This window comes from Neltuma alba, unplaced genomic scaffold, assembly GCF_004799145.2.
Source record: "Neltuma alba isolate B1F8T4 unplaced genomic scaffold, ASM479914v2 tig00002692_pilon, whole genome shotgun sequence".
NCBI lineage: Eukaryota > Viridiplantae > Streptophyta > Magnoliopsida > Fabales > Fabaceae > Neltuma > Neltuma alba.
The window spans coordinates 28,826-40,676 of NW_021632971.1; the positions used below are offsets into that span (position 1 = coordinate 28,826).

Genomic DNA, 11,851 nt, shown 5'->3' on the forward strand with positions numbered 1-11,851 from the left:
CCAGCATTTTCTACACATTTAAATTAAAAAATAGATAATTGGCCCTAAAATTAACTATTTGTTTTATTAATTAGTAATCAATTAGATAGTGCCACGTCAACTCGCGGGGATAGCTCAGTTGGGAGAGCGTCAGACTGAAGATCTGAAGGTCGCGTGTTCGATCCACGCTCACCGCATCTTCCTTTTTAATCTTCCAATGATGAAATTCTTTTCCAAATTCCCCTTTCCTAGCTTTCATTCCCGAACGTCCAAACCGTTCGATTTTCGCTTAATTTTCACAAATCCGAATCGCCCTCCCTCAAACCCTGATTCTCCAATCTCCGTTCGATTTTCGGCTTCTATCTTGAAAAATTTGTACGGAATACCTCTTGATCTTTTAACTCTCTTCTGCTTCCGACGTCTCCATAAGGGCGATGGCTTCTAGAGGAGCAAACATGATGCTATCAAGGGCCAATAGGATAAAGACGAAGTTACAGTCAGCACTGGAAGCCACAGTTTTGGAGGTAGAAGACGTGTCGTACCAGCATGCGGGTCATGCTGCCATGAAAGGAACCTCCGGGCAGGAGACCCATTTCAACCTGAAGATCGTCTCCCCCAAATTCGACGGCCAGAGTCTCGTGAAACGGCACCGTATGGTCTACGACTTGCTCGCGGATGAGCTTCAATCTGGATTGCACGCCCTCTCTATTGTGGCCAAAACGCCTCAGGAAACCCCTGCCAAATGAAGTTTTTGCTTTAAACTGTGAGGGTTGAAAATTGGAATCTTTTGATTCTGTTTTCTGGTTATCTATTTGATTAGGATAGGGCAGATTTATGCCCATGTGCTTCGAGCCGTCAACAATCACCTGATGAACAAACGATCTAGTTTTCGATATTCTTATTGTTATGATAGTTTTAGACCTGAGTCTTCACTGTCTCCTATGTTTGATTTAATCTATCGTTATAACATTTTGGGAAGGATGGTCCAAAGTAGAAGGAAAATTGAAGTCTTTTGAACAAGAAGCAGCATTTCTTTTTTCCATTTTGGATGTTTGCATTAGCTTTTTTTGTTGTGTTGTCTGATTTCAATTTGCTTTGAATCAATCACGCACTTATTAGTTTTTGATTGAAATAAGTTACTATGCCTAAGTTGACTCCACTTTCTTCTGGATTATGCCGTAAATGAGCGATCAAACTTAACTCAGCACTGCATTTTTCTTTACTCAACTCTTAAAACTTAACTCAGCTGTCCCAAACTGTCTATCATGTGCCCAGTTTAGGTACTCTTTCGAGTGTTTTCTGTAAGAATCGAGGGAAGGAAGAACTTTTCTTAAGAAGAGGGAATTCTCGCATTTCACAATTTACTTTCTAATTTGTGCTAATGTATTTTCGTATTGTATTCCAGACTTGCGTGTCTGTCAGTGTTTCTGGACGACCTTTGTTTTCTAGACAGCATTTTAATCCGGCTTCCATGATTTTGCTTTTCCATTTCTTTGTCTTCCCTTCAAATGCTTTTCGTATGAGTTCATGTAATCATTCCTCGGAGTTTGCATGGTTTTCAAATATACAAGGGTCTGTTTGAAATCGCAAGGGAGAGTAAAAAGTACAGGAACATTGTACAAATGTGGCTGAACGGTGAACTATTTCTTTCATTTCCCTCCTTCATCTGCTTAAACCTCGTATAGGCAAAGTTTTTCTTTCATATGAGAGAAATAATCGCTTTCCCTTTCCTCCTTTGCAAATTAGCAAGGGTCTGTTGTTTGGTTAGCAAGAAAGAATGAAAAATGAATAATGACAACGAAATTGGGAGCTGAGAAGTGAGAACTTGAGAGGGTCGCGTGAGAAAGCATAGAATTGGGTTTGAAATTGGCTGATGTTGACTTGTTTAGTCTGAAATAATGGTTGGAACTCTTACATGAAGCAAACAGAATTCAAGCTTATGGACATATACTCACTTGTTCCCCCTGAGGAGTTCAATGTAAACCATGAAATTTCACCTACATAAGCTAAAAGAGTAATTTTAGTGACGTCGAGTTCAGTGATGATGAGAACTGGGGAAGCAAGTAGAAACGTGTTTTATTTGAAGGCCTTTGGGTAGTTTCTTAGCATAGCGTTCTTGTGAAGCGATGATCCCCTTCTTTTGATCCTTTTCATCATCCTTATTGTAGGATTGCCACTTGGGTGCGAATACCATACATACCCCTTCACTGCTACACGAAGAGGATCATCTGGAGACTTGGAAATATGATGGGCAATACCATTAAAGTAGATATGGACACCATAGCTAATATGGAGGATAGCATAACCAAGGTTGAACGAGGAGGTTTGGACGTATTTGCATCGAAATTGACTTGCAAAAGTAGTTTGTGCCTTGAGTTATTCGTGTGTCAGATCTTTTCAACGTGGAGTACGAAGGCTCAGGGCTCATATGTTCTGTTTCTTGGCAATATGGACATAGAAAAGAAGATTGCCCATGAAAAAGAAGCTCAAATTCAGTCTCTACATTGTCGGCACACCCAGCTGAAGCCACTACACCAATTAAATTACTTTGGGCTACTTCAAATAGGTCATCAAATTGAAATATGGTCTACTCTACCGAGGCATTCTTCCACGGATCACGTCGAAGTGTGCTGATGGCCTTGTTAAGAAGGCGCACGAAGGGAACACGGTTTTGTCCTTCCTGTGTTGTGTGGTTTTTACTACCCTCTTATTTAACCTTTTAAGCTTGATGCTTGCCTTTGTATCACAAAATGAAATAACGGCTCGAACTTGTCCTCCTCTTTCTGCTGCGCGTTTTGTGAAAATCCTTGAACTTGTATTGTTGAGGGCTGTGGGAGGAAATTATTTCCTAGATCCTTGTTGGAATTAGTTAAAATTAAAATGATTAAAACAAATCAATACTAAACACACAATTTTGTTTAAGACCAACTGAAAATTTTGTAAGAATGATTATTAATTGAATTTTGAATTTCTTATTAATTAATTTCATTCAAGCTTTTTCTCCCTATTAATTTAAGATATACCTTATTGGATATTTTTTTATATAATTTTGAATTTATATGATAATATTGTTTTATTTATTATTATTTGAAAAAATAAATAAATTTGCTTGAATTTATATGATAATATTTTTTATTCATTATTATTTGAAAAAATAAATAAATTTGCAGTCATTGTCAATTTGGATTAAGAAAAAGAAAGAATGCCATACCAACTTTTTTTTCCGGTGTATTATACCATCTTATTATACAGATACACAACAATTTTATCTTATATTTAACTTGAAATAAATTAGTTAAGTAAGTTGTTACTTTTAGAGGGTTTCTCTTAAATATTAAATTCACTTGTCATTTTCATATTTATTTATTTGTTTATTTTATGTCTACAATTAAGTTTTATATAACATGAGATATTTTTTTTTCTTTAAACACTTGACCTTAATAGTATTGGCTTTTTTTTCCTAATGTAGGTTAATCTCACACATACACAAACATATTTTTACTTGGTCTTTCTTTTGATTACTGAGATTTCATTTCACAAGATTATTCCTCCCAAATCATCCTGTTGTACCACTAAGAGAAAACTCAATCTGATTGTCTTTATTGAAAGTATATTAATGTGATGCGCCGAATTGAGAAACATGATATTAACAATATAGAGTGGTAGAAGAACTATTGGTACAATTATTACCAGCAATCTTGATCATAACTCACAAGATTGTTGAGGCAAGCTTAATTTAATGAAATTGGAAGTCTTAAGCTATTGATATCCATTATATTTTGCTATAATAGTAGACGTCTAATGACAATCATGATATGGCCAAGACGTTGCTCGATATCACTAAGATGATCAAATAATTACATCTCTAACAGCATGTGGCCGAAGAAGGCTCTGATACCATAACAATATATCACATTTTGTTCAAGAACTAGTCAATAATATAGTTGGGATATTAATACTTATGATTCTTCTAATTTAGGTTACTACTTGGAACTCATGTCTTCATAATTGCAAGTTTCAACTGCAATTTTTTTCTTAATGCTGTGAGAGTGATGCATCATCAAAATAACACCTCATCCTTGAAGCTTAAAATCCCTACCCACCAACTTACACCTCACAAGATGAGTATTTTTAAGTTATTATTGAACTTGGAATTTTCACACCCAATCTCCTCCAAAGATTTTTGAACTGTTTGCTCTTATTTAACTTCTTTAAAATCATTTAAGACGCCCTACATAAAGACCCTGATTTATTATCATGATATAATAAAAAATGTTTTTCTATTTTTTACTAGATGTGACTTTGACAACTGATGATAAAATTAGTGATGAGATCAGTAAAAAAAAAACTCGTTCTCAACATTCAAAATAAGGATATCATCAAAAGTGAGAATGTCACCAATATTAACCTGCCAATATCAGACATATCTAATGTAAATTTCTTCTATTTATAACTTACTTCTAACATGTTTCATTGATACCAAGAAAAAATTCCTAAACCTTGTTAGCTTTGTTTCACCTCAACTCTTGAAATGTGCTATTTGATCATATCATCATTGCAATGCTAAAATAGTACTAAAATAAAAGGAGAAAATATTAGATAAAAAAGTGATAATTGAAAATCATATTTTTAGAAAATTTAAATTATAAATAAAAAATTTTAAATAGGAAATTTAAATTTAATTAGTACATAAATATCAATTTCACATTAATTTTAGTACATATTAGATTAAATAATTTAAAAAATTTCCAATTAAATCCAAGAAAATTGATTAAATCTTTCTGTTCCCAAAAAAAAAAAAAAAAAAGAAACCATAGATCACATAATAATCCGTTGATCCTCAACCAAAACTACATTTTGATCAATAAATTATTCTTACATTAGTTTAGTTAAAATTTTATTTATTGAGTAAAACAAACACAATACCAAACACAAAAAATTTAAGATAAGCCTCACTAAATATTTTTTATATAATTCATATGCTCACATTTATATGTTAATAGCTATTTTTTATTTATTATTATTTAAGAAAATAAATAAATTTGCTCTCATCATGAGTTTGAATTAATAAAAAGGAAGGAATGCTAACGTGGTACTATAAAACAATACTTACATCAAGTTTTTTTATGTTTATATATATAAAACAATACTTACATAAAGTTTTTTATGTTTATATATATTAAAATTTTCAATCATAAATAATCATGTGTTCTATTTTTAAAATATTATTATTTAATTATAAATATACATAAAAAATAAGCTATAATAAGTATAAAAAACTTGACCTAAATATTTTTTATTAATAAACTTTTCTTCATATTTTTTATTTTAGTCTTACTTTAGTGAAATAAATTAACTAAATTAAGTTATTTAATGGCTTCCAAAGATTGAATCCATGTGTCATTTTTATACTTATTTATTTATTATCAATAACTACATTTTATATAACGTGAGATATTTTCCCTCACATCCTCAACCTCAGCATTTTTTTTTTCCTTTTAATGCAAGTTAATCCCACCGACATTCTCCTTTTACCATTTTTAATTAGCTACTCACATAAAGATTGAAAGTTAAAAATAGATGCAGTCACATTTTCGTCTATGAATCACTTTTTCAATACTAATATCACAAAATGAAAATATTATAACGCTATTGTTTCACTTCTGTATAATCATGACAAATATTGAGAGGCGTTTCAACCAAAATAGTCCATAATAGTCTATAATAGGCCAAAACTATAGGTGAAGGGAGACACTTTTCATACCCTTAGAACTCTAACATGTTATATAACTCTATATTTGCTACACCACTTAGCAAAAGAGAAAGGAAGAAAACCACCCACGATTATTTTAAAGACACCAAACTCATGGAATAAGGAAACACTAAACAAGGCAACTGCTTAGAACTCACATCTACATGACTGCAAGCTTTCAACACAATGTTTTTTTCAATGTAGTAAAAGTAGACTTCATCTTGCAGCATTATCATTAGCACCCCATCTTTGAAGCATAAAAGCCCTATCCACCAGCTTACACCTTGCAAAACGAGTTTCTTCAAATTGTCACTAAACTCGGAATTTCCACACCCAACCTCTTCCAAGGACTTCCAAGCCTTCTGTCCCCATTTAGCTTCATCATAGTCTTCAAGAAACCACACATGAAGACCTTGTTTTGTTATCATGACATAGTGAAGAATCCCCTTCCATTCTCCAATACATGTGACTTTGAATTCTGGGAATGAAGTTGGTGGTGAAATTACTAAAGAGGACTCCTTATCAACATCGAAAGTGAGAACATCATCAAAAGTAAGGAAGTCACCAATATCAGCCTGCCAATATAAGACACCCTCAATGTAAATTCCTGGGACATTCTCCGTTACCTCGTGATTATAAAGGCAGTTTGCTTTTGATCTTTTCCATGATTTTGTTTCTGACGAATATATTTCAAAGTATGTATGGAACTGTATCTCATCTTCATCACTCTCAACTGCATCTTGCTTGACTCTTACCAATTTGAATTTGGTAGAGATGTCTACGTGGTCTTTGTAAGGGTCAAAAGCCAACGCAAAACTTCCAAACCTGTCAAAATCAGGACAATCCAGAGGAATCCATTGTTTGTTCGTTGGGTTGCAAATGTAAAAAGTTGTTTTCGTAGGACAAGTCATGAAGCCACAACTACGACAACATATAAGACCGTTGCATGAAGACAACACAACAACATCTTCAGGAAGGAAACTAAAGACATTGCGGTGAACTACAGATTTTGGTCTTCTGTTGTGATTATCATGACGATGATCGAAAATGTGAATGTTTATATAACTTTGGCCTTTCAGATCTTCATCAGTCCACATCTTCTCCTGAAAAATGAAACCTGATAGGGCCAACTCCGTCTTCTCTATCTGAGCTTTAATGAACAGGCGATCAGTAGAAATAGATTGACAGTATTCCTTAGAAACACACTTGAAACCAAGCAAAGTCTTCGCTGGAAGATGAGATAGAACATTTAAGAGCTTGTTCGTGGTCAGTGAGTCTTGAAGCTCCATTTCCTAAAATAGCGGCAGAAAAAAATTATAACAGATTAAGTAGTTCAATATTCAGTTGCTTCAACACAATATTCCCATGTTTGCCTACTCTTTCTCGCCAACCAAACAGGCCCATGGATTTGAAAGGAAAGATTGCTAGAAGTCAAGTGAAACGTGTTTAAACGGGAGAAAATGGGAGGGAAAACCAACCATTTAAAAGGCGGTTTAGAACACAGAGTTCAAAAACATCATAAAACGCTGAAGAAAAAATTAGAAGTGAGATTAGACCAGCTATAGCTGGGTCTAAAACCTTAAATACCCAAACTATCTTCTTTCTCTTTTTCTGCCAGACAAACCAAGACTGATTTGCCTTCATCAAATCGAATTGGTTTCAGAAACCACACAGATTAAAGAAAATGATTGCCGAAAGCGTACCTTCACTTCACACTTCTTTGTTTACCCACTGTTTCTTGCTAACCCAACAGCTTCCTTTCACTGATAAGCACAAAATGGGCGTATATAAATAAAAATACGGAGTGGAGAAATGGAAATCCAAAAAGTCACCAGAACGTTACCGTCAGAATCGCTGAAGACTTACCGAGCGGGAACGAAGAGGGAGAGGTGGGAAGGGATTTTAACCGACTCTTGCAACTTTTAGAAGATTCTAGCGAGTCACTGAACCGGTTAAGACAGTGGTTGAGTAAAGTAATTAGAGTTAGATGACTGATTTTTTTCTCGCATTTATTGCGTCTTAGAGAGATTTAAACTCACAACCTTATATTTAAAAAAATCTCACAGCACTTGTTTAGTCAGATTCAATTTAATCATAAGTAAAATAATATAATTTAATTAAAATTTATAAAAAAATATTTATACATTTATACATAATTTTGAAAGAGAATGTAAAATAGGGAGAATGATTAAGATTAATATAATCTTGGTTCCTTAAATTTATTTTTATTTTAATTTTAATTCTTCAAATTTTAAATTATAAATTTTGGTCTTTCAAGAAGTAAAATAGTACAAGTATTTATTAGATTATAAGAACTAATGTTTTAAATAAAAAAAATTCAAGAAACCAAAACTAAAATAAGAACAAACTTAAAATATCAAAGTTTGTATTAACTCAAAAAAATGATTTTTTTAATATTAAGGACAGTATCGAAACCAAGTTTTTTAATTATATTTATTATGTCAATTATTTGTCCTGTTTTTAAAAATATTTTTTTCAAAGTAGGCAAGGCAGGCGGGGATTGAACTCTGATAAAGGCCACCAATAGACGACTATCATGCTAGTGTACCACAGAGACGCTGGCCTATTTTTAAAAATATTATTATTTAATAAACTCATAAAAAAATTAGATACATGACTATATGTAATTGAAAAATATTTTTTATTATGTTTAATAAAAAAAATTAACATAATAAATGTAAAAAAATTTGCTGAAATATTTTCCTAATATTAACTTATAATAAAATTAGAAATATCCTTTATCATTAACATATTAAATTGTATCTATTTCACTTTCAAATGCATTGACCAAGAAAGCTCGGGACATGGCTACCGGGACTTTCCCTTGCAAGGACAGACTAGAGTCCTTCCTTCGTCTTGCAGTTTTGACAAAGAAAGCAACCTGCCTGGTGGTTTTATTGTTATTGCTTCTTCTTGTTGAAAAAGAATAATTTTTTGGGTATTAATAAGAACATTATATAATTTTTTTGACCTCCTGAGACGCAATTTTCACTTCAAACCTTATGCCATAAATGATTTCACACAGAGGCATGATCGTGTTTTCTTCTTAAATTATTTTTGCTTCAAAAATTTTCGGGAAGATGTAATATTTGCCAAAAACATTAAAATATAATCTTATTAAAATTTAACATCAAAACAAAAAACAAAGGATATGAAAGACTGTCAAAGACACAAAATGAAAATTATCGATTATAAGTTGAAACTTTTTAATCTCAAATAAAAATATTTATTATTATTATTTTTTGGGGTAAATTTCTCGCGCGTCTTCCGCCATCATTCTTCCCCATGATCTCCTTCGGCCTTTCCGCAAGATCCTTCGGCTGTGTTTGGCGGCAAGTTTTTTTTTTTGTTTTTGGGTACTTGGCGGCAAGTTTTTGAATTTGAACGACGAGGGACTATTTTGGTCCGAAAAAATTGAAGATAAATTTGGACCGTTTGACAAAGGGGAGGCAAAATTTTAATAAACCATGTGTCTCTCTTTTCCTTTGATCTTCCATCCAGTCCAAAATTAGTGTTTTGAGAGGTGCAGCTCTTGCGACTAGAATAGTAATCTTTTAATTTTTTTTTGTTTTTGTTAAACGTGATAATCTCATTCAAAAAAAGTACAAAATTTTTGCAAAGCTTTGCTTGGCATCATCAGAACCCAACTCCAAAAATATTTATTAATTTTATATTGCGATTTATATCTAAAAACTAAAAATGCCCATGCTACACCCACGTTGAGTGTGTTTGGGATCACGGTGAAGGTCTTCAAACTGACTTCTCCACTAGTAAAGCTGAAAAAGTAACTTCTTGTTTAAAATAGATGTTTAGATTTACAATGAAAATAAATAGACTTATATGGGAAATGGATTTTTTTTCATAAGCTGCTGCCTTCAACTTCTCTGCTTTCAGCTTTTCCGTCTTCCTGCCTGCAGCTTCTCCACTACACACTTCGTGGGGCCCATGAGTGAGGGAGGAGAGAGAATACATTATGTGAGTTTTTTTTTTTTAATCCACCCATTAGTTTTTAGTATTAAAAAAATTATCTTTTGAATAATAAAATCATTTTTTTAAAATAAAATTATTTATTCTTTAAAAAAAACTATTTTTATATTTATAATTAATTTTAATTTTTCTCTGACAATTATCACATTATAACTATATAAAATAATATATATTGTTTAATAAAGTTTATGTCATTTTCAATCATTTTACATCAAATTTACTTTTACATTTATCATTCAAACAAGTTTCAGTTTTTTAAACTGACTTTTTTTCAAAACCCAATCCAAATATAAATCACATTACCCTATCTAACTTTTACTCAATCTCACTTCTGTAAAAGTCAGATTGAAAAAAAAAAAAAACAACTTCTGCTACCGTTATCCAAACACATCCGTTGTTCTTGTTTTAGAATGCAGGTGAGAAGCTCAAAAGTAAAAATTGATTTTTGGACTTCTAAAAACAAGTTGAAGCCAAAAATTCTAATGTTTGGGATGACTTAGGGGATGTTTGGATGGAAATCAAATCATGATTTCAAAAGTACTTTTATAATTTATAAAGTAAATATATAAAGGAGTTTGTCTCGTTTTACAGAAAATTATTTCTGAGAAGTACTTTTAAGGGTTACCAAACACCCTCTTGGAACAATGACTTTTTGTCCATAAATCACATTAGAGTTGAAGTAGCTTTTTATTTTTTCTGCCTCGGAGTTTTTTAGATTTAAACATTCTGAAATTAATTTTTTATATACCATTTAAATAAATTCTTTTAATATGAGTCTATTAAAAAATTTTCTCCATCTCCTCCGATTTCTTTACACCAAATATAGGGTTAAAGTCTTTTGAAATAAAAATTAGGTTTGCAAATGTTAATTCAACAAACACCAACAAAAAGTATTTTCTAAATATATAACACTTGAAAGTACTTTATAGCTCTTTTACTACCTAGAAATATTTTCTTTCAAATATGTCTATTATTTTAATTTTAAAAATACTATAAAATATTTTAAAATATCAGTCATGCTTAAAAAAATATTCACGATCTTAAACCTACCCTAACCCTAAACTCTTTCATAAATTTGTTCGCGGATCACATCAGTTTAATGCAAGGACAAGACAAGGCTCAAAGTAGGGATGACATGCTCAATACCTTAGCTCCCCTGTTTGAAAGAAATAGCTTCTGGCTAATACGGTCCTTTTTCTCCCCGTATAGTCAAGGCGTCCGCATTCAATGCTCATAAGGTGATGAACACCCTAATAAACAATCTGAGTTGTCCATATCTAATTTGAATGGTTTAGATTTAATATTTTTAAATAATTATTTAAAAATAAAAAATTATATTTTAAAAAATAATAGTTAAAAAATTATTTTTATTTTTTATCGTATGCTTATTAAAATAATTATTTTTTAAAAAATAAAATTAAAATTAAATTTGGATTGTCCAGATTAGATCTGGACAATTCAGATCTGATGAGTATTGGGTGCTCATCAATTTAAAATTGATGAGAGCACCCAATGCAAATCCTATAGTCAAGGGAGTCTAATATTTTATATAATTATTTCTTTAATTCTATTTATAAAAGCGAGAAGACTATTTTTTAATATAAGTTAACTTATTACATTTTTATGTGAATATATAATTTTATTCTTAATTTATTATTTATAAACTGTTGATTTTTTAAAATTATATGTAAAATTAAAAAGTTATTATATTTTAAGATAAAATTAACAAGGTTTAATATTTTTTTTAATTTTAATAAAAATGTTAAAAATACATTATAAATACGATAAATGAAGTATACTGGAAGAATAACCATTGAAAATCATATTTAAAAGGTTTTAAATTAAAAATATAAAAGTTTGAATAATAAATTAAAAATTTAAGTAGTACATAAGTCTTAATTCCAGGTTCGATTTAGTATGCAACCTTTTGCAAAGTATTAAATTGATTATTGAACTAATTGAGATATTTTAAAAATAAAACATGTATAATTAGAAAATATGACAAAATGAATATAAGGAGCTTGATTCTAATAAAAAAAATAAAAAGTTTGAGATAAGTCTTCAATAAAAATAAAAATGTAAAAATAAATGCCAGATAATAATAAATACACA

The 11,851-nt window shown here is 31.1% G+C and overlaps 2 protein-coding genes and 1 non-coding gene across 3 annotated transcripts; 2 read left to right on the forward strand and 1 right to left on the reverse strand.

Annotated features, from left to right (window-relative positions):
- Nucleotides 1-103: 103 nt before the first annotated feature.
- Nucleotides 104-176, forward strand: TRNAF-GAA (transfer RNA phenylalanine (anticodon GAA)). The gene has a single exon. It is a non-coding gene; the product is annotated as a tRNA-Phe (tRNA).
- A 52-nt stretch (nt 177-228) lies between these two features.
- Nucleotides 229-806, forward strand: LOC114735563 (protein BOLA1, chloroplastic-like). Its single transcript, XM_028923265.1, has one exon. It carries the CDS (start codon nt 414-416, stop codon nt 723-725), a length of 312 nt encoding a protein of 103 aa, XP_028779098.1. The 5' UTR covers nt 229-413; the 3' UTR covers nt 726-806.
- A 4,832-nt stretch (nt 807-5,638) lies between these two features.
- Nucleotides 5,639-7,512, reverse strand: LOC114735571 (F-box protein At5g07610-like). Its single transcript, XM_028923269.1, has 2 exons — nt 7,435-7,512; nt 5,639-7,023 (listed from the first exon to the last, which is right to left on the reverse strand). Exon 2 carries the CDS (start codon nt 7,018-7,020, stop codon nt 5,824-5,826), a length of 1,197 nt encoding a protein of 398 aa, XP_028779102.1. The 5' UTR covers nt 7,021-7,023; nt 7,435-7,512; the 3' UTR covers nt 5,639-5,823.
- Nucleotides 7,513-11,851: the final 4,339 nt, after the last annotated feature.